The sequence below is a fragment of the Aotus nancymaae genome, unplaced genomic scaffold (genome assembly GCF_030222135.1).
Source record: "Aotus nancymaae isolate 86718 unplaced genomic scaffold, 86718_ANA_hifiasm-v0.15.2.pri h1tg000057l, whole genome shotgun sequence".
In the NCBI taxonomy this organism is placed as follows: Eukaryota; Metazoa; Chordata; class Mammalia; order Primates; family Aotidae; genus Aotus; species Aotus nancymaae.
Genome location: NW_026988471.1, coordinates 60,044,942 through 60,072,297, shown reverse-complemented (window position 1 = coordinate 60,072,297; position 27,356 = coordinate 60,044,942). Strand labels below are relative to the sequence as shown.

General features: G+C 36.7%; 1 protein-coding gene and 1 pseudogene across 4 annotated transcripts in view; both read left to right on the top strand.

Moving 5' to 3' along the window:
• USP34 (ubiquitin specific peptidase 34) overlaps nucleotides 1-27,356 on the top strand; it is a 292,847-nt gene that overhangs the window by 156,605 nt on the left and 108,886 nt on the right. For 3 of the 4 annotated variants that reach the window (XM_064364160.1, XM_064364157.1, XM_064364159.1), the window contains 10 exons: nucleotides 2,302-2,401; nucleotides 2,519-2,678; nucleotides 5,365-5,491; nucleotides 5,588-5,735; nucleotides 18,192-18,292; nucleotides 18,505-18,714; nucleotides 22,898-23,023; nucleotides 24,515-24,637; nucleotides 24,768-24,851; nucleotides 25,916-26,002. In XM_064364160.1, coding sequence (XP_064220230.1) covers nucleotides 2,302-2,401; nucleotides 2,519-2,678; nucleotides 5,365-5,491; nucleotides 5,588-5,735; nucleotides 18,192-18,292; nucleotides 18,505-18,714; nucleotides 22,898-23,023; nucleotides 24,515-24,637; nucleotides 24,768-24,851; nucleotides 25,916-26,002 — 1,266 coding nt within the window. The remainder of the gene's footprint in view (nucleotides 1-2,301; nucleotides 2,402-2,518; nucleotides 2,679-5,364; nucleotides 5,492-5,587; nucleotides 5,736-18,191; nucleotides 18,293-18,504; nucleotides 18,715-22,897; nucleotides 23,024-24,514; nucleotides 24,638-24,767; nucleotides 24,852-25,915; nucleotides 26,003-27,356) is intronic. The other variant, XM_064364158.1, reaches the window with a different exon arrangement.
• On the top strand, nucleotides 13,952-14,048 carry LOC135269866 (small nucleolar RNA U3; annotated as a pseudogene).

Below are 27,356 nucleotides of genomic sequence, written 5' to 3'. Positions count from 1 at the left end.
CAGGATCACCTGAGGTCAGGAGTTCGAGACCAGCCTGACCAACATGGTGAAACCCAGTCTCTACTGAAAATGCAACAATTAGCTGGACGTGGTGGTGGGCACCTGTAATCCCAGCGACTGGGGAGGCTGAGGGAAGAGATTACTTGAACCTGGGAGGTAGAGGTTGCAGTGAGCCGAGATCACACCACTGCACCCCAGCCTGGGCAACAGAGCAAGACTCCATCTCCAAGAATAATAATAATGTTAATAATTTTATCTCTTAGCAAGTTTTGGGAAAGTTTTTTAAAAAGGAAAAAGAATAAATTTTAAATTATTTTTTGTGATGGAGTCTGGCTCTGCACCCAGGCTGGAGTGCAGTGGCGTGATCTCAACTCACTGCAACCTCCCCCTCCCGGGTTCTAGCAATTCTCATGCCCCAGCTTCCTGAGTACTTGGAATTACAGGGGTGTGCCCACCATTCCTGGCTAGTATTTGTATTTTTAGTAGAGGTGGGGTTTTGCCATGTTTGCCAGGCTGGTCTCGAACTCCTGACCTCAGGTGATCTACCCGTCTTGCCTCCTAAAATGCTGGGATTACAGGGGTGAGCCACTGTGCCAGGCCATAATGATGATTTTTTTGAGACAGTGTCTCACTCTGTCTTCTGGGATGGAGTACAGTGGCAACAGTCTCAGCTCATTGCAACTGAACCTCCCAGGTTCAAGCAATTCTCCTGCCTCAGCCTTCTGGGTAGCTGGGACAACAGGTGTGTGCTACCATGCCCAGCTAATTTTTCTGTTTTTAGTAGAGTTGGCCTGACTAGTCTAGAACCCTTGACCTCAAGTTTTCCGCCCTTTTTGGCCTCCCAGAGTGCTACAATTACAGATGTGAGCCACAGTGCCCGGCCAGAATAATTTTAACTATACCTAAAATGCTTTTATTTTATCTTCTTACTACCTTCTTTTCTTGTCAGAATAGGTTTTTTGAATTTTTTTAGTCCTAACTCTTGCTTCAGTATCACTATGATAATTTTATCATCTAGGCTGGAGTGCAGTGGCACAGTCTTGGCTAATTGCAACCTTTGCCTCCCAGGTTCAAGCGATTCTCCTGCCTCAGCCTCTCGAGTAGCTCAGATTACAGACCTGTGCCTCCATGTTCAGCTAATTTTATTTATGTCTGTCTGTCTGTCTGTATGTATGTATGTATGTATGTAGAGATAGGGTTTCACCTTGTTGCTCGGGCTGGTCTTGAACTCCTGAGCTCAGGCAACCCACATGCCTCAGCCTCCCAAAGTGCTGGAATTACAGGTGTGAGCCACTGTGCCCAGTCCACTATGATAGTTTTCAGTTTGATAATTTCAGGCAACTAAAAATATTTGATTCATCTAAGAAGTAGTTATGCTATATTATGAAATAATACTGCTGTTCTAAAGTAGGTGATATTAATACTAAAGTTGTTCAGCTACCTATTAGGACACCTTTCTTCACTCTGCCCAACTTTTGGGAGCTTCCACTCCCCAGTTTTTCTATAGTTTTCAGTGAAAACATTCTCTTTGTCATCTCATAGTTAACACTATAAATTAGAGTGAGGCTGGACACAGTGGCTTATGCCTGTAATCCTAGCACTTTGGGAGGCTGAGGCAGGTGAATCAACTGAGGTCAGGAGTTCGAGACCAGTCTGGCCAGCATGGAGAAACCCTGTCTCTACTAAAAACACACAAAGATTAGCTGGATGTGGTGGTGCACACCTGTAATCCCAGCTACAGGCTAAACCATGAGAATCCTTTGAAAACTAGGAGACAGAGGTTGCAGTGAGCCGAGATTGTGACTCTGTACTCTACCCTCGGCAACAGAGTGAGTCTCTGTCTCAAAAATAAAAATAAATAAATTTTTTTTTGAGAAACTTGAATTAGCATATCTTGTTAATTTTCTGTGAATACAAGAAAGCAGTGGTATTTTCAATATAAGTTAGATGGATTCATTGAAGCATTGTGCTCATTATTGTATTTCAGTTGGTTTTATTCCTTTGTAGTATGTTTTTAAGAACTTAAATTTTCCTACTATGTGGTTACAACTTGTTAAACATTATGTAAATATCGTTTGCTGCTGTATAAATACTAGATCTAGTATAGGTGTATTTCATTAATTGAGGAAATTTTTAAGGCTTTTTTATTTAATAACTGAATAATAGGATTTGCCTTATTAATACTTTACAAGATTAAAACTCTTGGGTATTGTATGATTTTTACCTTTGGTACTTAAGTCTTATGATGAGTTACATCATTTGACAGACAGAATTTAGAGATATCATGTTTTTCTTTCTTAGCTCTGTGGTATGGACCAATTTTGGGGCATTGCTTTAAGAGCACAATCTGGTGATGTCAGTCGAGCAGCTATCCAGTATATTAACTCCTATTATATTAATGGTAAGTGATTTGAAATATTGTCTTATGTGAGGGTGTTTTGTTAAACTATAGCTTTTCTTTGATATAGCTAAACAAGAATATAAGGCTAATATACGTATCTAAACATTTGGCTTTCAGGTAAAACGGGTTTGGAGAAGGAGCAGGAATTTATTAGTAAGTGCATGGAGAGTCTTATGATAGCTTCTAGCAGTCTTGAACAGGAATCACACTCAAGTCTCATGGTTATAGAAAGAGGACTTCTTATGCTGAAGACACATCTGGAAGCGTTTAGGAGAAGGTAATTTTTTAAATATCACACTGTTAGAATGAATTTCATTCTTATTCCTGGCATTTCCAGAAATAGTCTTAAAGTGAATCTAAAGTTTTTGTTGGGGTCACATAGAAAGCATAATTTACCAAAGTGAAATGTCAGTAATAGAAGTAATTTTTATTAAGAATGTATACCATTTTACCTTGAAATAGGCAGTACGGGTTCCTGATAAATATTGCACAGCTTTAATAATAGAGTTTGAGCAGATATGCATGAATAAGAATCATTAGACAGAATTCCATCTCTAAGAAAGTATTGACTTTGATTAAAAACGCAGAACACCACTACTAAAAAAAGTCTCTTAAAACTTTTACCAAGAACATCAGATAATCTCATAGTTGAATCAAGTTGAGTCATATGTTTCATTTGCTGTTTTTTTTTTCTTCCTGGACTAGGAGACAGTATTTTAATTTTGAATTTCCATTTACCATGGAAACATGACCAAAAAATTCTGTTAATGAATATCTGTATAATTAATTTAGACATAACCTGTGTAATACAGAAATAAAGCAAATTAATATTTATGAATATATCGACTGAAATGAAAGGTGAGTAGATAGTTTTAAAAAATTCTGTGTGTTAAAAATCATGAGCAAATGTAAAAGTACTAAGAACTGTGTTGAAAAAAAATTGTTAAAATTAGTAACTTTTTTCAACTTCAGATCTTAGTTTGATATTGAAATTGATAGTTTATTGACATTTTTAAAATATCAAGAAATATTGCATAGTCAAGATATTTTATACATCCCTTATAATAACATACTTCCATGATTTGAAACATTTGGACATTACAAAATTCTTTATTTTGATTATGATTGCAATTCATAGAAATTCCACTTGAAGAATTTCTTATGTTTTTAATGAATATGGAAGGGAACTCTTTTTTTTTTTTTTTTTTTGCGCAGAAACTTCATATTGCCTTATAACTTTAACCACTTAAAAAATAAAAATTTTAAAAAAGCAAATGTGGTGGTGTATCTTATTCAAATACATATTATAAAATTCAGATATTATACTGTGATGTAGAAAATGAAAGTCTACTGTAATTGCTCTCTTCTTCTTGGAGATAGTTACTGTTAATGAAACCTGTACTTCCAAAATTTTTTCTATGCTATAGGATATACAAACAGCAGACCAAAAAGGTCCTGTTGATTCACATCCTTATTCCTTGCACAACATTAACAGTGTCTAAAATCAGTACTTATTTTAAGTCTTTAAAAATGTATTCTGTTTTTGAGCATTCAGTGGTGGTTTTATAAGTTTAATGAAATTAAGTCCAAAAATTCCTTCTCAGATGTACAAATTTTGTTGTAACTCAGTTGTGGGAAAAAAATTGTCCTTGATATCTTTTTATTCATGTTTTATGTCAGAAGTTAATGTTGATGTTAAATAGTTTATATAAAAATGTTTTGTTACTAGTAGAATAACTAGGTTATGGATAAAATTGAATAGTCACAAAACTAAGCAGTAGTTTAAAAAAATGTGCCTGGGTATTTTTCATGCAGAATTTTGTTCTTGATGTGCTTAGTGCTATTATTAATTGAAAGTTGCCTAATATTTGTAGATTGAAAATATAATTGTTTTATGTGTTCTGTATATTGACAATAATGTCTTAAGCGGTTTTCTTTTTAAAAAGAGATAAAGTTATGATCTTAAACAGTGGTTCTCAGCCAGAAGTGTTTTTGTTTCCCAAGACATAGTATGTAATATCTGGAGACACTTCGGATTATCACAGCAAGGGAGCATGTTACTGATATCTGGTGGGATGCTGCTGAATATGGTAGCATGAGATATAGCTCCTTCCCCCGTCTTCCTCTGCCTTCTGATAACAAATTATTAATTGGGCTTAAAATGTCAGTAGTACCACTATGGAAAACCCTGGTCTTAAGTATGTAACAGGAAACAGTGTTTTAAGAATACTCTTTGGCTCATACATTGGATCATGTGGAAAGTAGACAAGTTCATTCATTCTTTCACTTTTTATCCTTCTATTCCAAAATTGCCAATTAGTTTTAGACATTTTCTTTTTTTTTTTTTTTTAACTAAATTCAGGTACCTTGGATCCTGCCTTCCACATCTGGAAATTAGTTAGAAAATTCACGCATGTTTAGTGATTATCATGCTAGGTGCCTGTTGCCTTTGAAATATAAGTCTTTGTAATTCACTTTATAATTTTAGCAGCCATGAATTGCCTCTCAAATTCTATTGGACTGGTTAATATATATTTACTAGAATGTTTCTGTCCCCAAAAAATATTTCTTAGTGTCTTTTTTTCCTTCTGAATGTAGGAATCACAGCTTACTATTTCATTTACTGGATTAGATTTTTTTTTAATTCCTTCTGCATCTATTAATATTTCTACCCTCTTCATTAAAAAAAAAAAAAAAAAAAGAAAACTGGCCTTAAGATTTTTTTTTTCCTCAGTAATTTCTCTTGGTGACCATTTTGTTAGGTGCTCTTATCTGTTATTACGCATTTAGATTTGATTGAGTATGATGAATCTGAACTTAAATTTGTTGCTGTAGAATAAATTGGAATGAACTTAGAACTTCTTTTGGACTTTTCCAGTTTGTAAGATGTTAAAAACTTCTGTAACATTAAAATGGTTTAAAGTGGTATCCTTTTTATGTGTTGTTTTTTTGTCATGTTTCAGGTTTGCATATCATCTGAGACAGTGGCAAATTGAAGGCACTGGTATTAGTAGTCATTTGAAAGCACTGAGTGACAAACAGTCTCTGCCACTAAGAGTTGTATGCCAGCCAGCTGGACTTCCTGATAAGGTACTTAGATAGTTTTAATTTCCAAGTTGTTAACATTTCCCAGGTCAAATATCTGTTCTTTTTGTATTTTTAAATCGGTTGCATCTCATATTTCAGATGACTATTGAAATGTATCCTAGTGACCAGGTAGCAGATCTTAGGGCTGAAGTAACTCATTGGTATGAAAATTTGCAGAAAGAACAAATAAATCAACAAGCTCAGCTTCAGGAGTTTGGGCAAAGCAACCGAAAAGGAGAGTTTCCTGGTAAGCCTTTCAATTCAGATGCCCTCCCTCCCTCCCTCCCTCCCTCCCTCCCTCCCTCTCTCCGTCTCTCTCTCCCTCCTTCTCTCTCCCCCCCTCACTTTCTACCTGCCTCTCTCTCTCTCTCCCCCCCTCCTCTCTCCCTCCCTCTCTTTCTCTCTCCCTCTCTTTCTCCTTTCTCTTTCTTTCTCTCTCTTGCTCTTTCTTTTTTTTTCTCTGCTTCCTGAGTAGCTGTGATTACAGGCACCTTCCAACAAGCCCAGCTGATTTTTACATTTTTACTAGAAGTGCGGTTTCACCATGTTGACCAGGCTGGTCTCGAACTCCTGACCTTGTGATCTGCCTGTCTTCTGCCTCCCAGAGTGCTAGGATAACAGGCATGAGCCACCATGCCCAGCCCTCTCTCTTTCTCTCTCTTTTCTTTCTCTTTTCTTCTTCCTTCCTTCTCTTTCCCTTCTCCCTTTCCACTTTCCTTCCCCCTTCTCCTTTTCCTTCACCCTTTCCCTTTTTCTTCCCCTTTTCTTTCTGTCTTTTTCTCTTTCTCTTTTTCTCCCCTTTCTCTCTCTGTCTCTTTCTTTTTCTTTATTTCTTCGTATCATATCATATATCACAATGGTTTGTCTTATGTTGCTATAACAATACTACAGACTAGGTAATCTGTAAAGAACAGAATTTATTTTTCGCAGCTCTGGAGCCTGGGATGGGAAGTCCAAGATCAAGGTACCAGCATCTGGTGAGGGCTTGCTTTCAGAGTGGCACCTTGAATGCTTCCTCCTCATAGGCGGAGGGTGGAAGGGTAAAAAAGGAACAGACTCCCTCCATCAAACCCTTTTATAATGGCATTAATTCATTCATGGCCTCTTCAAAGACCCCATGTCTAAAATCTGTTGCATTGGAGATTAATGTTCAACATGAATTTTCAGAGAGAGAAAAATTCAAACCATAGTAGCAACTTTGAACGTTTACTTTGAAGGTCCACCATCCATATTCAAGGCTCCCTTCACCCTCCTCTCCCTTTGGTACCATTGATTCTTAGGTAAGAAGCTGCTAAGAGTTGCTTCAGATGTTATATGCAAAAAAGTCTTCATTCGTTTTGCAGAAAATTTTATTTTAGACTTTTGATTTGACCATGAAAAACTTGATGTTTATTTCATAGGCAGTTTGGGGATTATTGATAAATTTAAGTTTCTGTATACTGATCCACTTTAACCCAATAGTGGTTTTTTTTTTTTTTTTCTTGAGCCGAGTGATCCACTGCTATGAGTCATACCAATAGTGGTTTTTTTTTTGGGGGGCTGTTTCCATATATTTCATTTTCATTTTTCTTTGTATATAAAAATAACATACCTTCATGTCCCACCTGTGCATCTCTCCTTGCCTACCAAAAGTATCTTAAGAAATTTTTCATGTAGGCCTCATATATATATATATATATATATATATATATATATATGATTCCTCCATTACTGTTAGTTACTACTAGTGAATTTTTAGTGTGTTCCATGGCACATTGAATATAAGCTAATCAAAGAAACGCTCTGAAAAAAACATTTTATATATATATATGTGTGTGTGTGTGTGTGTGATTCCTCCATTACTGTTAGTTACTACTAGTGAATTTTTAGTGTGTTCCATGGCACATTGGATATAAGCTAATCAAATAAACACTCTGAAAGAAACATCATGATGAAAGTTGTTACTTTTTACTTAAAATTAAAGGTTTGAAATAACAGGCATGAATACATATTTAGAAAAAATGCTTAGTTTTAAAAGCTGCTTCTCAGGACCTTCTTAATCTGCCTGTGTGAGCAGGGTGATAATTTTTAGGCATGTTTTAGTAAGGAGCCAAAGATTAATGACAGCATGCTTAAGGTGAATCATATGTATCTTGTGAAGTGTATCAGATGATAATTTTTTTAAAGTATCAAATAACTAGTATTTTTGATACAAAATAATGTGGAAAAATTGACCTCCTAGCCCCATCTGTGAACCACCCAGTTTCCCTTTTCCTGAGGCACATGGTGTTAACGGTTTCTGATATCTCTTTCCAGAGATACCAAGATACAATGTAAGAATATTAATATACATATATATTTAAAATACAAATGGTAGAATTCCATCTTTACTGTTCTACTTTTTGCTTGTAAGGCATATCATTATCTTAGAAAACATTTTGTATTAGTTCATGTAGTAAGTTACCTCATTCTTGAGATCTGCAAGGTCACTATATAGTAATGACTTGATTTATTTTGCCTTTTCTCTATTAATGGACATTTAGATTGTTTTCATTCTTTTGCTATAAACAATGTGACAGAATATCTTTGTCTACATTATTTCATGTATATTGGATTAAATACCTCATTATGGAATTTCTGGATACAAATGTATCTGCTTTCGATAGGTTGAAATGTATTGTACATAGAATGTATGAAAATACTAAAGTGAAAAACCCATGTACCTACCATTCAGATTAAGAGCTAGAATATTAGTAGAAGCTACTATTGTGTCCCTACCCAATAACATCATTTCCACTTCCCCTTAACACTGTCTTGATTTTTGAATTTATTATGTTGTTAGTGTTCTATATAGTTTTACCTCCATGTATGTGTTCCTTTTTAGTTTTGTGAAACAGGTTAGCAACCACAAACATAGTGGATTAAGAAAAAGGAACATATGTCTATTATTAGATAAAGGATTGCAGAAGATGACAAGCTATAAGCCTTCCCTACAAATCTATATAACCTAGTTTGGGGATATTAGTAGGCAAGTTCTCAAGTATAGGTCTCAGCACAATTAAGACATATCCTAGTGCTATAATGTTGATAAAAATATTGGAATATCCAACAGAAATATCTTCATTGAATTCGTATTTTATTTTCTCTTTCTAAGCTCTTCATGATCTACCATAACTCTCAGGAGTAGGTCAAAGCAGAATTTCTTCTGTAGGATAAAATAAATGTCCTCTGCTGATTCAAGCAGTAGGACATGGAGGTGAGAGCAGGAACCTCACTAGCACTTTGTAAAGACAGTCCAACTACAGATAAGAATCTGGGCCAGGTTCATTGTCCATTCTTTTGTAACATAGAGAAGATAGTACAATGGCAGCAGTGGTCTGAGTCATGATAACCCTCAATAATGCATTTCTCTAAAGTCACACTGATCTTAGTAATTGTCCTCCATATTTGGTGCACAGCAGGGATTGTGTGATATCTTTTGTCATCCGTCTAGAAACTCCTTACTTCTCTCCTGTGTTGGATATTCTGTTTCCATTATCCATACCATTCTCGTTATTGGTTGTCTTTGTGTGTGTCTTTCTGTAATCCAGTGAAGTGTTGTGTTCACTGGTTTCTTGTGAGATGATTAACAGGGGTTTTTGATTCCTTGCATCATTAAAAATAGGTATCTCATGTTTTCATACCCAAATGATAAATTAGCTGGTATAGAATTCTAAGTAGGAAGTTATTTTGGTGCAAAATTTTAGAGGAACTTCTCCATTGTTTCTTGATTTCATTGTTGCTGTTGAATTCTGAAACCATTCTGAATTCTGATATTTTTTACATGTAGTTTTTTGTTTGTTTGTTTGTTTTGACAGTCTTCCCTTGTCACCCAGGCTGGAGTGCAGTGGTACGATCTTGATTCACTGAAACCTCCAGATTCAAGTTATGCTCCTACCTGAGCATCCTGAGGAACTGGGGCTATAGGCGGGCACCATTATCCCCGGCTAATTTTTTGTATTTTTAGTAGAAACAGGGTTTCTACCAACCTATGTTGCCTAGGTTGGTCTTGAACTCCTGAGCTCAAAGCTATCTGCCCACTCTGGCCTCTGAAAGTGCTGGGATTACAGGCCTGAGCCACTGTGCCCAGTTAACATGTCGTATTTTTACTGACAGAGGTCTGTTTCCAATGACGTGGTAGATGCTTCAGTATTTACATATTTAGGTATTTAGCATTGGGCCCTTTCAGTTTGTCGGGTTATATTTTTCAGTTTGGAGAAATTTTCCTGAAATGGTTCATAGATTTCTTGTCTTCTATTTTATCATTTTCTCTCTTTATAGAACATATCCATTATCTAGATGTTTCATCTCTAGGACTCTTACTAATTTATCTTTTTTGTGTTTCTTTTTTGTAAGTTGTAACTCAAGTTCCTGAGAGATGTTATCAACTTTATTTTGCAGTCCTTCTGAGTTTTTCATTTCTGTCATTCTTTTAATATCTAAGAGCTCTTTTTTCTGTGAAAAAATATGCCTGTTTTTATAGTTGAAATATCTTTTTAAGATTAGCATTTTTTCTTAATTGTTTAATTTTGCTTTTTTGTTTGTCTGATACTGTCTCTAGTGTTTAGATTATTTACATTTAATGTAATTTTTTAATTTTCTATTTGTCCCATCTCTTTTATTTTTTAGCGCATATTTAGCACTTCTGACACTTTTCATTCCTGTGCATAGATCTTAGTTTCTATTTGGTTTCTTTTCCAGCTTTCTCTCTGTTATTTTATTTTATTTATTTTTTGATACAGGGTCTCACTCTGTTACCCAGGCTGGAGTGAAGTGGCATGATCGTGGTTCACCACAGCCTCAACCTCCCATGCTCAGGTGATTCTCCCACCTCAGTTTCCTGAGTAGCTGGGAGTACAGGTGCCGGCCACCATGGCCAGCTGATTTTGTATTTTTTGTAGAGACAGGGTTTTGCCATGATGCCCAGGCTAGTCTGAAACTCCTGGGCTCAAGCAATCCTCCCACCTTGGCCTTCCAGAGTGCTAGATTTATAGGCGTGACCCACTGTACCTGACCTTTTCCCCTTCTTTCTAGTAAACTTCCTTTAAAGCTTTGTACTCTAGGTCTTCTGGTGACAAATTTTCTCAAGCTGTTTTTTGTCTAGAAAAAAGTTTATTTAAAAATGTTTATTTTACCTTCATTGTTGATGGATATTTTCACTGGACATTAAATTCACTGGACATGAGGATTTTTTCCTCTTTTAGGACTTTAGAATTGTTGTTTGATATTATTTGGTTTGCAGAGTTTGTGACCTGATTCAGTGGTTTTCCTTTTGTCCTTTACCTCCTGTTTTTTTTTTTTTTTTTTTTCACCCCATGGTTGGCTTTAAAGATGTTTCTTTAACATTGATTTTTCTGAATATGCCTTTCTTTATGTTTGAGATCTGGGTTTAATTTACCTCTTAGATGTATGAGTTTATAACTTTTATGAAACTTAGAAAAGGTAACAATTATATGTTCCTTAATTTTTTCTCTTTTTCTTCTCTCCTTACCTGTTTAATTTCTGTTTCTAGGCTCTTGGTAAGGTGTTGCAGATTTCTGAGGCACTTTTCCTTTTCTTTCTTCCTTTTGTATGTGTGAGGGTTAGATTTTGATCTTACTCTTATGCCAGATCATTTTGCAATTTATCTTTTTTGGGGCTTGCTGTTCATCACAAATTCATTTGGTGATCATTTTGCAAACGTTGTTGGTATGATCCCTTTTTTTTCTTGTCAGTTAATGTCTGTGATTTTTTTTTTTTTTTTTTTTTTTTTGAGACAGACGCTGTGTTGCCCAGGCTGGAGTACAGTGGCATGATCTCGGCTCACTGCAGCCTCTGCCTCATGGATTTTGACAAGCAATTCTTCTGCCTCAGCCTCCTGAGTAGCTGAAACTACAGGTACACGCCACCACGCCCAGCTAATTTTTGCATTTTGAGTAGAGACAGGATTTTACCAGGCCAGATTGGTCTCGAACTCCCGACCTCGTGATCTGCTGCCTTGGCCTCCCAAAGTGCTGGAATTACAGGTGTGAGCCACCACACCTGGCCTGTGTCTGTAAAATTGTTAAAATTTATTTTATTTGAGTTGTAAAGGGGAAAAATTACATGTGTGTTCAGTATTCAATCAAATCAAGAGTTTTTAAGGTTTTGTTTTGTCTTGAAACATTCATTAATATTTTAATTTTTTAAAGGTAGAATTTCTAAGAACTGGTAAGGAATAAGCAGTTCTTACGTTAAAAAGATCTTCTCAAAGGTAGTAAAAGATAGAAGGCAGCTCAATGTATTATAAAATCTAGTTCAGCCATAAGAATCAACATTAATGTGTTGTCATTGTCCGTCCAGCCTGCTATATCAAAATATCATAAACGGGGTAGCTTATAAAGAAAAGAAGTTTGTTTCTCATGGTCTGGAACCTGGGAATTTCAAGATCAAGGTGCCAGCAGATTCAGGTGTCTAGTGACAGCTTTCTCATAGACGATGAGATGGTGCTTTATTGCTGTGTCTTCACATAGTAGAAGGCCCAAGCAAGCTCTTTTGGGCCTCTTTCGTAGAGATGCCACTCCCATTGATGGAGGGCTCTGCCTAATACCTAACAACCTCCAAAAGGCCCTACCTCCAAATATCATTGCCTTGGAAATTAGAATTCACCATACGAATTTGGGGAAAACATATTTTCAGACCTTAACACTTGTCATTAATGCACAGAATATAAGCCTGTCTCACATCACATACGGGCCATTATCCTAAATAAAACACTAGCCATTGCAGTTCTCTTTTGGAACAAATTTATGCATCTTAATTAGAGTATCCAACAAATTAAGGCACAGATCACTGTATTATTGTAGCAGTTAATCATGACTAAGAGTGTTTTAATATTGCAAAGATTTGTAATCATTACATTTAATAGTCTCAGCAAGATAGAATAGGCATTTAATAAAAATCTACCAAAATATTGCCAGGTGCGGTGGCTCGTCTGTAATCCCAGCACTGTGGGAGGCTGAGGTGGGAGTATCACTTGAGGCCAGGAGTTCAAGACCAGCCTGCTAACATGGCAAAACCCTGTCTCTACTAAAAATACAAAAATTATCTGGGCCTGGTGGCGTGCACCTGTAATCCCAGCTACTCGGGAAGTTGAGGCACGAGAATTGCTTGAGCTGGGGAGGCAGAGGTTGCAGTGAGCCAATACCATGCCACTGCACTCCAGCCTGGGCAACAGAGTGAGACTGTCTCAAAAAACAAAACAAAACTACCAAAGTATTAAAAGTTTAATATAGAATTTCTGTCCATCCAGTAGCCAAAGCTCTTCTTAATGAACATACTGCTTTATAAGCATTTACTTTTCTTCTCATTTTGTATAATATAAAATGAGTTGAATAAAATAAAATATGCTATGAAATAGTATAGCTGTTAGATTATTCAATTATAATTTGTGAGCAACATGATGATAGGACACTGAAGAAATCAGGTATGCAATAGCAATTTTAAAATGTTAAAATCTGGCCATGCGTGGTGGGTCATGCCTGTAATCCCAGCACTTTGGGGGGACCGAGGCAGGCTGATCACTTGAGATTAAGAGTTTGAGACCAGCCTAGCCAACATAATGAAACCCGTCTCTACTAAAAATACAATAATTACTTGGGCATAATAGTGCACGCCTGTAGTCCTAGCTGTTCGGGAATCTGAGGCACAAGATTAGCTTGAAACCGGGAGACTGAAGTTGTAGTGAGCTGAGATTGTGCCACTGCACTCTAGCCTGGGTGACAGAGTGAGACTCTGTCTCCAAAAAAAAAAAAAAAAAAAAAAAATGATGTGAGGTCTTTGTAAAATGTGAGAATAAAACTTTTTGAGATAAGTGGACAGCTGAGTAAATTGAAATAGCATGTGTCCATACTAAGTATTGTGAAGATGTTAAGTAAATTTATTTTTTTTAAATGTTGTATCTAAAATCCCAATGTGATTTTTGTTTAAAATTTGATGAAACTACTGTGAAGTTACCTGTACGAATAAGCAGTATTAGAATCTCTGGGAGGTCAGTAAATTGGTACCTTACAAAAAAGCTCTGGGAGAAAAACCAAAAAGGATAATAGAAAGTTTAATTTCTATACTAGCTATATAAACATTTAAAGTATAATATGATTTTGGTGTGGGAATTGTTAGTTAAATAATACAGAATGAATACTGAAAATTAGTCATCTATGACTTGTTTGGGGAAATAACCCCCTCTTTTTCTAATATTTAGGATATTTTTAAAATGTCATATTCCTTAATGAATGGTAGGAAAATTTAGAAGAAAATAGGATTGAATATTTGTCAAACCATTTTGAGGGCCAGGATTGAGGGCTAGAAATAATGAGAAGGGAAAGAATCATAGATTTAGCAGCACAGTGATTAGCAATTTAGTTATAAAACAATTGTGCTTAAGACAAGTTGCCAAAATGACTCTTATTGGGAGAAAAACCTGTTCCTAAGACTATACTTTCAGGGACCATTTCTATAGTCTGTTACTAGAGAAGTTTCTCTGAATGTGTAGAGTACCGAGCAGTCTCTAGAGGAAAATATAGAGCAATAAGTGCCCACATGAGAAGAAAGGAGAGAACTAAAATTGACACCCTATCATCAAAATTTAAAGAGCTAGAGGAGCAAGATCAAAAAAACTCAAAACCTAGCAGAAGACAAGAAATAACTAAGATCAAAGCAGAATTGAAGGAGATAGAGACACGAAAAACCCTACAAAAAAATCAATAAATCCAGGAGCTGGTTTTTTGAAAAGATCAACAAAATAGACAGACCACTAGCCAGACTAATAAAAAAGAAAAGAGAGAATAACCAAATAGATGCAATAAAAAATGATAAAGGGGATATCACCACAGATGCCACGGAAATTCAAACCATCATCAGAGATTATTACAAACAACTCTATGCACATAAATTAGAAAACCTGGAAGAAATGGATAAATTCCTGGACAGTAGCCTCCTCCCATGCCTAAACCAGGAAGAAGTCGAAACCCTGAATAGACCAATAACAAGGTCTGAAGTCGAGGCAGCAATTAAGAGCCTACCACCCAAAAAAAGCCCAGGCCCAGATGGTTTCACAGCTGAATTCTACCAGACATACAAAGAGGAACTGGTACCATTCCTACTGAAACTATTCCAAATAATCCAAAAAGAGGGAATCCTTCCCAAATCATTTTATGAGACCAACATCATCCTAATACCAAAACCTGGCAGAGACTCAACAAGAAAAGAAAACTACAGGCCAATATCCATGATGAACATAGATGCAAAAATCTTCAATAAAATACTGGCAAGCTGATTACAACAGCACATCAAAAAGCTTATCCACCATGATCAAGTAGGATTCATCCCGGGGACGCAAGGCTGGTTCAGTATACGCAGGTCTATAAATGTAATTCACCACATAAACAGAACCAAAAACAAAAACCACATGATTATCTCAATTGATGCAGAGAAGGTCTTCGACAAAATTCAACAGACCTTTATGCTAAAAACTCTCAATAAACTAGGTATCGACGGAACGCATCTCAAAATAATAAAAGCTATTTATGACAAACCGACAGCCAATATCATACTGAATGGGCAAAAACTGGAAGCATTCCCTTTGAAATCTGGCACTAGACAAGGATGCCCTCTCTCACCACTCCTATTCAATATAGTACTGGAAGTTCTAGCCAGAGCAATCAGGCAAGAGAAAGAAATAAAGGGTATTCAATTAGGAAAGGAGGAAGTCAAATTGTCTCTATTTGCAGACGACATGATTGTATATCTAGAAGACCCTATCACCTCAGCCCAAAATCTCCTGAAACTGATAAGCAACTTCAGCAAAGTCTCAGGATGCAAAATCAATGTGCAAAAATCACAAGCATTCCTATACACCAATAACAGACTTAAAGAGAGCCAAATCAAGAACGAACTGCCATTCACAATTGCTACAAAAAGAATAAAATACCTAGGAATACAACTAACAAGGAACGTAAAGGACCTCTTCAAGGAGAACTACAAATCACTGCTCAACGAAATAAGAGAGGACACAAACAGATGGAGAAACATTCCATGTTCATGGTTAGGAAGAATTAATATCGTGAAAATGGCCATACTGCCCAAAGTAATTTACAGATTCAACGCTATCCCCATCAAGCTACCAATGACCTTCCTCACAGAACTGGAAAAAACCACCTTAAACTTCATATGGAACCAAAAGAGAGCCCGTATAGCCAAGTCAATTCTAAGCAAAAACAACAAAGCAGGAGGCATCACACTACCAGACATCAAACTCTACTACAAGGTTACAGTAATCAAAACAGCATGGTACTGGTACCAAAACAGAGATATAGACCAATGGAACAGAACAGAGGCGTCGGAGGAGACACAACATATCTACAACCACCTGATCTTTGACAAACCTGAAAAAAACAAGCAATGGGGAAAGGATTCCCTGTTCAATAAGTGGTGTTGGGAAAACTGGCTAGCCATATGCAGAAAGCAGAAACTCAACCCCTTCCTGACACCTTACACTAAAATTGACTCCAGATGGATTAAAGACTTAAACATAAGACGTAACACCATAAAAACACTAGAAGGAAACCTAGGCAAAACCATTCAGGACATAGGCGTAGGCAAGGACTTTATGACCAAAACACCAAAAGCATTGGCAACAAAAGCCAAAATAGACCAGTGGGACCTAATCAAACTCCACAGCTTCTGCACGGCAAAAGAAACAGTCAATAGAGTGAATCGGCAACCAACAGAATGGGAAAAAATTTTTTGCAGCCTACCCGTCTGACAAAGGGCTGATACCCAAAATTTACAACGAGCTAAAAAAGATTTACAAGAAAAAAACAAACAAGCCCATTCAAAAATGGGCAAAGGATATGAATAGATACTTTACAAAAGAAGACATACATGAGTCCAACAAACATATGAAAAAATGCTCATCATCACTGGTCATTAGAGAAATGCAAATCAAAACTACATTGAGATACCATCTCATGCCAGTTAGAATGGCGATCATTAAAAAATCTGGAGACAACAGATGCTGGAGAGGATGTGGAGAAATAGGAACACTTTTACACTGTTGGTGGGAGTGTAAATTAGTTCAACCACTGTGGAAAACAGTGTGGCAATTCCTCAAGGACCTAGAAATAGAAATTCCATTTGACCCAGCAATCCCATTACTGGGCATATATCCGAAGGATTATAAATCGTTCTACTATAAGGACACATGCACACGAATGTTCATTGCAGCACAGTTTACAATAGCAAAGACCTGGAACCAGCCCAAATGCCCATCGATGATAGACTGGACAGGAAAAATGTGGCACATATACACCATGGAATATTATGCAGCCATCAAAAACGAGGAGTTCACGTCCTTTGTAGGGACATGGATGAACCTGGAAACCATCATTCTCAGCAAACTGACACAAGAACACAAAATCAGACACCACATGTTGTCACTCATAGGTGGGTGTTGAGCAAGGAGAACACATGGACACAGGGAGGGGAGCACTATACACGGGGGTCTGTTGGGGGGAGGGGGGACAGTGGAGGGGTGGGGAGTTGGGGAGGGATAGCATAGGGAGAAATGCCAGATATAGTTGAAGGGGAGAGGGGAGGGAGGCAGCAAATCATACTGCCACGTATGCACCTATGCAACAACCTTGCATGTTTTTCACATGTACCCCAAACCTAAAATGCAATAAAAAAAAAAAAAAGAAAAGAAAAACCTGTTCCTTCTCTGTGTTTGAAATATTTTCCCGCAGACCTTTTTTATTCATGTGAAGGGAAAGGTAATTTTAAAATGTTATGTGTCTTTATGAAAAGAATAGCCTTACCCCACTTATTTTTCTTGAAAGCAATTGTTCAGTGTCTGTTCTTTGGAGTTTTTCTACATCAAATGAATGAAATTTAGCAATACTTTTAAAGTTTAAATTTTTCATCAAACATAGAATTTTGCTTAATTTTTCGGCTCTAATCATTTTTTCCCCTTAAAAGTTGTGCATTATACAATAGTTAATTTGAATGTCTATTCCATTTTAGTGCCTGGAATGCATGTGTGAATAAAACATCTCTGCCCCTGTGGAACTGGGAATTTGTCTTTCTTCATTTCGTTTCTGTTTTTCTTTCCTTTTTCCTTCCATTTTTCCATTCTCCTTCCCTTTTTTCTTTCCTTCCTTCTCTTCTTTCTCCCCACCCTCCCTTCCCTTCCCATATTGTAAATATGAGATATTAATAAGTGCTTTAAAGAAAGATAAAGCAGAGTAAAGGGTTAATGATGAAATGAGGCTTTTAGATTGGGTTAGGAAGGAGAAAGCTCCCATTGGATGAGAGACTTGAAAGAGGTGAGAGAATAAGTATCTTGAATTTCTGGAGAGGAATCTTAGTCCTTGAGATGGGAAAATACTTGGTATTTTCAAGAAAGGTCAAAGAGACCAGTTGGCTGAACCTAGTGAGGTAGGGAAGATGTGGGAAATGAAGTTGAAGATGTAGGCAGCAAAAAGGACTTCATGCATTCTAGAAATAACTATTCTCAATCTATTGAGTTTACTGTCTTTACCTAAAATCTGGAGGGTTGGAATTACATTTAAGATTTGCATGTAGTGTGCTTAATTGCTACAACTATATATTTTTGTCAGCAAATAAATTAATTCTTTGAAACAAATTATTTCCATCTTCTGCTGTTTTAAAGGAGGCCTCATGGGACCTGTCAGGATGATTTCATCTGGACATGAGTTAACAACAGATTATGATGAAAAAGCACTTCATGAACTTGGTTTTAAGGATATGCAGGTACATATTTAAAATGTGTTTTGAGTTTTAATGATCTGTTTATAGTCATCAGTTGAACGGTCACAGGTCTAATTTAAAAACAGCTCTTACTGCTTTGTTAAAATTCTAAGTGAAGTTATTTTATGCTTCAGATTTGTTTTATTAAACCAAAAAACTTGATATGCATAAATTTTTTTTTCTTGTTTTTTTTTTTTTTTTTTTTTTTTTTATAGATGGTATTTGTATCTTTGGGTGCACCAAGGAGAGAACGGAAAGGGGAAGGTGTTCAGCTGCCAGCATCTTGCCTCCCACCCCCTCAGAAGGACAACATTCCAATGCTTTTGCTTTTACAAGAACCTCATTTAACTACTCTTTTTGATTTATTAGAGATGCTTGCATCATTTAAACCACCCTCAGGAAAAGTGGCAGTGGATGATAGTGAGGTGATTATGTTTGATTTTCACAAATCTTGTTTTGTCTTTCTGTTGAGAGGATATAGTAACTTGAATAAAACTATAGATTATAGTATGTTATAAAATAAAATTATAATTTTCTCGTTTTGTTTGTTTGTTTGGATACGAAGTCTTCCTCTGTCTCCCAGGCTGGAGTGCAGTGGCATGATCTCGGCTCACTGCAACCTCTGCCCCTTGGGTTCAAGCGATTCTCCTGCCTCAGCCTCCCAAGTAGTTGGGATTATAGGCATCCACCACCATGCCCAGCTAATTTTTTTATTTTTAGTATAGATGGGGGTTTCGCCATATGGGCCAGGCTGGTTTCAAACACTTGACCTCAAGTGATTTGCCCGCCTCGGTCTCCCAAAGTGCTGGATTACAGGCGTGAGCGACCATGTCCAGCCTTTGGTAATCTTTTAAGAGTAGTAAAATTGGGCTGCGCCCAGTGGCTCATGCCTGTAGTCCCAGCATTTTGGGAGGCTGAGGCAGGCGGATCACTAGGTCAGGAGTTTGAGACCAGCCTGACTAACATGGTGAAACGCCATCTCTACTAAAAATACAAAAATTACCCAGGCATGGTGGCGTGCGCCTGTAATCCCAGCTACTCGGGAGGGTGAGATCAGAGAATCGCTTGAACCCAGGAGGCGGAGGTTGCAGTGAGCTGAGATCACACCACTGCACTCCAGCCTGGGCGACAGAACGAAACTCCATCTCAAAAAAAAAAAAAAAAGCAAAATTAAGAACCCATTTATATATTCATTAACTATTTACTTAACATGATCCAGATATACTGTTTTAATCAATACTTTGATCTAGAAAGGGCTCTCTACGGGAGACTATATAATCTGAGCTAGAAGGATGAAAAACCAGTTAAAAAGTTGAGAAATGGTCTGGATAGAGTAATCTGGAGAAATGCTTGATATAAGGAGTTAGGCAGGTTCAGGAATTGTTAGAGAGCTAGGAAGGAGAATGTGGAGGAGAATGGGAGAGTAGAATGAGGGCAATGAAATTAGAAAGGTAGGCAGAGCAAAATAATGTAAACCTTTTGGATCATCGTGAGTCATTTCCATTTTACTCAAAGTGGATGTCATTTAAAGATTTTAAACGGTGGATAAACACATGTTCTGATTTTTGTTTTATACCTAATAAGTTTCTTTGGCAAAAGTAACAAATTCAGTAAAACATTTGATATACTAGTCCAGGAAGGAGTTGATAGTGCCCTGGCATAGGATGGCAGCAGTGGAAATAAACAGACAAGTCAAAACAACAACACTTCGTAGTGGTTTGGGTTTTAGGAGTAGAGAAGGAAGACAGAAATGGCATTGGGTTTCTGTCTTGAGCAACAGCGTGGATTCCATTTGAGATGGAGGATAGATGGATGCCTGAAGGACATCAGGTGGAGATGTCAAGTAATCATTTGGATACATAAGTTTGAAACTCAGAGAAAGGGTATAATCTAGAAAAATGGTTTGTGGGTTATCACTATAAAGATGGCATTTGTTTTTTTTCTTTTTTTTTTTTTGGGAGACACGATCTCACTGTTGTCACCTAGGCTGGAGTGCAGTGGTATGATTATAGCTCAGTGTAGCCCCTTTATCTCTTGGGCTCAAGGGATCCTGCTGCCTCAGCCTCCTGAGTAAGTGGAACTCCAGGCGCATGCCAGTGCACCTGGCTGATTTTTAAAAGTTTTTTGTAGATATGGTCTCTCTGTGTTGCCCAGGTTGGTTTTAAATTCCTGGCCTCAAGCGATCCTCCCAATGTGTTAGGATTATAGGCTTAAACTACTGTGCCCACCCTGAAGATGACATTCAGTGGCAAGCGGGTATATGACATCACTTAAAGGACCGATTTTCAATTCACTAACATTTATTTATTTGTTTTCGAGATGGAGTTTCGCTCTTGCTGCCAAGGCTGGAGTGCAATGGTGTGATCTTGGCTCACCACAGCCTCCGCCTCCCGGGTTCAAGCGATTCTCCTGCCTCAGCCTCCTGAGTAGCTGGGATTACAGGGATGCACCACCACGTCCAGCTAATTTTATATTTTTAGTAGAGAAAGGGTTTCTCCATGTTGGTCAGGCTGGTCTCGAACTGCTGACAGGTAACCCACCTGCCTTGGCTTCCCAAAGTACTAGATTACAGGCATGAGCCACCTTGCCTGGACTTAAAACAATGCCTTTAAATGGACTTATTCCAAGACCTTTTCATGTATTCAAAGAGCTTATGCAATGAGTCACAATTTTGAGATTGAGGGGCAGGTAAAGTGGTAGTATTTTGATGGTTTTCTCTGTGTTAAGCTAGTATTCTTTCTTTTCTTTATTCTCCAAGATGGTTAAGTGACTTCTTCCCATTTCCATGATGTGTTTGATTATGGATGCAATGGGCTGCCATTCAGCCCTTGGTTTTGTATACCTCAGTTTCTCAGGTGATGGTACATTGTTAAACTCCCAAGAAATCTTCATTGTTTTCAAGCAGAATAATCAATAAAAGGTGCCCATGAACCTCCCTTTTCTCCCCTAGTGCTGGTGTTCTATTCCATGTATTAGGAGGGGGATGAAAATTTACAGAAGGCTTTTTTCAAAAGAGCAGTTGTTCCAATTGGGTCCAGCTACTGATAAGAGTGAAGGGTAAAGCATTACAGATTTTCTTCCTTAAAGCAAATGACATGTTTGAGAAACTGGGAATATGAGCATAGTGTAATTTAAATACTAGGACAGAAAGGTACTCTGTAACCTATACTGCAAAAGGACCTTACATGATTTTTCTTTTAATCCACCATTATGGCTAGTTTTAAGCTTCAAAATGAGCTCTTTTCTGGGCTTTTAGAAACAAAATTTAGATGTTTGTATGGAGGATGTAGTAGAGAAAACCAAGACCAGTGATAAAAGATCCAGTTAATAGGCTGTTGTGTTAGTCTGAGTGAGACTTAAACCAGAGGGAAAGCATTTCATTGTTTTAGCAGTTTATTGAATTTTATTTTTGGCAGATTGATATAGGGATTCTTTGCTGAATAAGATAGATTTGGTCCTGATGAGAGTTACACAGAAATGTAAAAGGAAAGGATTTTTACTGTGTATGTCTCATGAGAGTTTCAGTCATAACAGAACATAGTTAGGTACACTTGGAAGATTTTTTTCCTTCAAATCCTTTTTTGCATAGAGTTCAATCAATCTCTCTCTCTCTCTCTCTCTTTCTCTCTCTCTCTCTCTAATAGTTATTTACAAAGGAATGAATTGTTTTATCGAAGAACTCTTGAGTGTCATTTCCTCAAGTGAAAAAGCACAGATGTTACTTGGGGGTTGCTTCTGTTTCTTTGTTCGTCAAGCTTGTGAAACACCAAGTTTACCTTGAAACCTTCTAAGATTTCCTTGCCATCTGAGTGTACCCAGCTTTCTGCCTTCATACCAAAAGGACTAAGTTTCTTTTTATAGGTTTATAGAATATCTCTAGACCATATTATAGCAAAGAATTACTATGATAGTAGCAATAGTAATAAATGTATAATCTGTGGAAAACACCAAAACTGTGAATTTAGCTTTTACTCTTTTTACCTCTCAGGGTGGTACTTTAATTTTTTTTTAATCGCCTATTTCCTAAATAGTTTCTGAAATGTTATTTAGCTTACTGTTAGCACCTTTCTGAATTCAGATTTAGCAAATGATAATGGAAGAAAATAGGTCTTTAAAATTGTTTACTTTCTTCTTAGTTCATCTGAGACTGGAAAATGAGGTTTAAGATTAGCAAAATAAGAGAAACAGATAGGCTCTTTTCCTAAATGGAAGTTCAAGGATTTAATTCACTAAGTCTTTGTTGTGCTTAGAATAGTGATCCGCAAAATGGAAATAGGTGGTAGTCATATTGAAATTTGCTCGAAAGGACTTTAAACAGATGTTTTCAGTTTTATTTCAGAAGTTTCATGAGGCACATGATCAGTCTTAGAGGAAGGCTTTTCTAGAAAAATGTTCAGTAAGAAGGTGAAAAAACACTGCTTTGAGTATTTTCTCAAATATTATGCGTCATATAACAAATGTTTCATGTCTCACTTTATGTTTCATGTCTCACTTTTCAGAAAGATTAGAAAATATTAGCAAATTTGGTGATGATTTTACACAGAAATTTGAGCTTAAACTTTTTTCTTCTGATGTGTTTTGATAAAGCAGTTGTTTTTATTTTTGTAGAGTTTAAGATGTGAAGAACTTCATCTTCATGCGGAAAATCTTTCTAGGCGTGTCTGGGAGCTACTGATGCTTCTTCCTACATGTCCTAATATGTTGATGGCATTCCAGAATATCTCAGATGAACAGGTGAGCCCATAGAATCTCTTTACTCTCCTAGAGGCTGTTACCAGTTTATGTTCCTATTGACAGTGTAGAAGATTGCCTGTTGACATACCCTCAGTAAATCTGAATATAGTTTTTACCCATATAATAGGTAAAAAGTGCCACTTCATTTTAATGTTCATTTGTTTAGTTAGGGTGAATAACATGTCATAGGCTAAATGCAAGTTGAAGATGTTTTCCAGAATTATAAAATAGGGATTTGCCATTTTATATTAGTGCTTTTTCTTATTACAGTGTGTTTTGAATATTGCTTTTTGTTCTCAGTAACAAAAAAGTAATGTTTAGAGAAAATAAACCAAGGTGAAATGATGTGCATCAGTGTTTCTTTTCTATGCTTATACAAGTTAACTGACGCTATTGGGGAAAGTGAGGCAAAGAAATTTAATATCTGTATGGTAATTTATTTCCATCTGGACATCACCTCACATGTGTTGGATATCTTTCTAAAGTCTTCGGCATTAAAGATTGTTTTCATTTAATTATTTTTGAGATAGGGTCTCACTCTGTCACCTAGGCTAGAGTACAGTGGCGTGATCTCAGCTTACTGCAACCTTAGCCACCAGGACTCAAGCAATCCTCCCCTGACTTTCCCCAGTAGCTGAGACCACAGGCATGTGCCACCATGTCTGGCTGATTTTTGTATTTTTACTAGAGACAGGGTTTTCCCATTTTGGCCAAGTTCATCTCTACCTCCTGACCTCAAATGATCTGCCCACCTCAGCCTCCCAAAGTGCTGGGATTACAGGCGTGAGCTTCTACTCCTGGCTTAAAGATTGTTTTTAAAAGGTGTATGATACATAGTCTATTTGAGGAGATCTCCAAAAGAACTCCTATAGGATGAATGCAAAAACAGATGTCCTAATGTTATGCTAATTCTAGGATTTGGAACATTATCATGTGATTGTAGGAGGTCCAATATCTCACATGACTTGGAAGTTAGGAAGATGGGCTCTTGAAAATGCTGAATGATCACTTATAGTAGCACTAGTAATAGCATTTCAAAGATGCACATTAAGTGTGAATTACATTATTTCATGAATTGACAGTAGAAAACAGCGTTCCTGAGTTCATATATTTGTATGACTTTTAAATATGTAGTTATAAGTATTAAATACAGGCATTTAATTCATCACCATCTTTAGAAGTTTACCCATTCAACTAGACTATAATTTTGTTTCTTCTTTCAATTGGGTAGATTAACAAGTTACGATTATTTGCCCATGCTGCTGTTTATATATTAATTTAATTGGTTTTATTTTCAGAAAATTTAATGAATAATTGATGTTTTAAGCATACCATTTGTACCAGTTAATAACTAGTCTTCATATATGTTTTAATATATTTTAAAGTATATATAATATTTTGAGGTTTTACGTAGTGTCAGTTTGTTTAAAGTTTTTCTTTTTTGTGTTCCCTGAGTAAGTTGGCTTGAGAAACATGTTTTTCTAATTTAAGAGTAATGATGGATTTAATTGGAAAGAACTTCTCAAAATTAAGAGCGCTCACAAGCTATTGTATGCTCTGGAAATTATTGAAGCACTGGGAAAACCTAATAGAAGAATAAGGAGAGAGTCAACGGTAATTGCATTTCCATTATTATCATTAAATATTTGTATTCTCTCTGGAATGAAATTCTATAAGGTATTATCTTTTCCCTTCTAGAATAATTCTTCTGCCATTCTTCCTTATTTTGTTGCCTTTCTCATAGGGAAGTTACAGTGATCTTTATCCAGATTCAGATGATTCAAGTGAGGATCAAGTGGAAAATAGTAAAAATTCCTGGAGTTGCAAGGTTTGATCATGTGTTTTTCAATGTATTGATAAAAATAATTTATCTCCAGTTTTTCAGAAGTGGGTACCATAATTCTTCATTGTTTTTAAACTAATATACTATTAAATAATAGTTTAAAAATCATGTATTTAAGTTGGAATAATCTGAGATTATTTAATGCCTTGGTACACCTATTTTTAGCTCTGATTTTTCTCCATTGAAATACTGTGAGAGGCCAGATGTGGTGGCTCACACCTGTGATCCAGCATGTTGGGAGGCTGAGACAGGTGGATCACAAGGTCAGGAGTTTGAGACCAGCCTGGCCAACATGGTGAAACCCCTGTCTCTACTAAAAAAGTAAAATTAGCTGGGTGTGGTAGCACGGCACCCGTAATCCCAGCTACCTGGATGGCTGAGGCAGGAGAATCACTTGAACCTAGGAGACGGAGGTTGCACCACTGTACTCCAGTGTGGGGAGCAAAAAAAGATACTGTTTACTGTGAGAACATCCCAGTGTCTAGGACTAAATGCCTAGGGGAATATAAAGATGTTTATAGCCTCTTTCAAGTATATATTTTTTAAAAGTTTTGTTTGTTTTAGTTTGTTTGGTTTGAGACAGAGTCTCACCTTGTCACCCAGGCTGGATTGCAGTGGCATGATTATGGCTCACTGCAACCTTGACCTCCTGGGTTCAGGTGATCCTCCTGCCTCAGCCTCCCTAGTAGCTGAAACTATAGGCATAAGCCACCACACCTGGCCAATCTTTTTATTTTTTGTAGAGATGAGGTCTTCCTTTGCTGCCTAGGCTGGTGTCTAAGTCTTAGCCTCAAGTCATCCTCTGGCTTTGGCCTCCCAAAGTGCTAGGATTATAGGCATTAGCCCCTGCGCTCACCCTTAAATTCTTGAAAGTAGGGCTTTATCTTCTTATTTTGCATAGAAACTATTTTGGTAGTTTAAATTAAGTTATAATTGTGTAAATAAAAGATATTTAATATTTTACATATCTAGTTACTAAATCAAGAAGCGTTACTGCATTATGTAGCAGCTACTTTTCTCTTAACTATTACTTTCACAATTGCCTACAGTTTGTTGCTGCTGGAGGGCTTCAACAGTTACTAGAAATTTTTAATTCTGGAATTCTAGAGCCTAAAGAGCAGGAATCATGGACTGTGGTAAGTGGAAATTTACTGTTTCAGCTAGTTACAGTAGTTACCTATTTGAAACACTCCCATTTCATCAGCAAGTATAGCTTTTGCCATATAGTTCATTATAATAAAGTATGTAATATAGCAGAAATGAATTTTAAAACAGATTTTGATAAACTAATTATGGAAAAAGTGTTTTTCATGTTAATTTTATTAAAAAATTCTTGTGCTAAAATTAATTACTCTAAACTGTGGCCAGTTCATAAACATGTTTCCTTTAGGTTGATAGGTTATATATTAATATATAGATAAAGTTGGGTTGCTTTTTAAAAATTTGGTTTACATCTTCGGTTTTTTTAAAACTTTGTTTTGTTTTGACCATTTCTTCCTTTATAGTAGTAATACTAAAAAATGTGTTTCCAGACCATGTTGACTGGTTTGCATTGGGATAGATACAGAAATAAGAGTAAGCCTTTAGCAGTTTTTATAGCAATTAGACATTGGTGCTGTATTTTTATAGTACTTTACAAAAGTATTGTTCCTCAACCAAATGGAAGGTTTTTTTTTTTCGGTGAACTTGCATAAAAAATGAAAATTTTGCCAGGCACAGTGACTCATGCCTGTAATCCCAGCACTTTGGGAGGCTGAGGCGGGCGGATCACCTGAGGTCAGGAGTTCGAGACCAGCCTGGCCAAAATGGTGAAACACCATCTCTACCAAAATACAAAATTAACTGGGCGTGGTGACAGGCACCTGTAATCTTAGCTACTCGGGAGGCTGAGGCAGGAGAATCACTTGAACCCAGGAAGCGGAGGTTGCAGTGAGCCAAGATTGCACCACTGCGCTCTAGGCTGGGTGACAAGAGCGAAGCTCCGTCTCCAAAAGAAAAAGAAAAAAGGAAATTTAAAAAAATGATACTTTACCACTGTGAATTTGAAGAAGTACTATATGAAAATAAAATTGCTTGTAGAATATTTAAATCTTCATAATGATACACAAAACTGCACAGGCCACTTTTGAGCTCAGTGTAAAGGACATTCCATTTTCTTCCATCATATCAGGTTAGCACTATCAAACATTGAATTCAAGTATTCTCTTAGTTTCTGTTTGTTTTTATTTTTTAGAATTCCTGGTGTAATGATTTGATATCACGTACTCTTATGCCCAAATTTTTTAGCTCATCAGCTGTCATTAGTGTATTTTATGTATGGGCCAAGACAGTTGTTGTTCTTCCAGTGTGGCCCAGGGAAGCCAAAAGATTGGACACTCCTGTACTAAAGATTTTCTCTGTTTCACTTAAAATTATAGCTACTTTCCTGAAGCGTTACTGCTAAGAACATTTTATTGCCAATATGTGGTTTATTGTAGCTTTTTATGATGC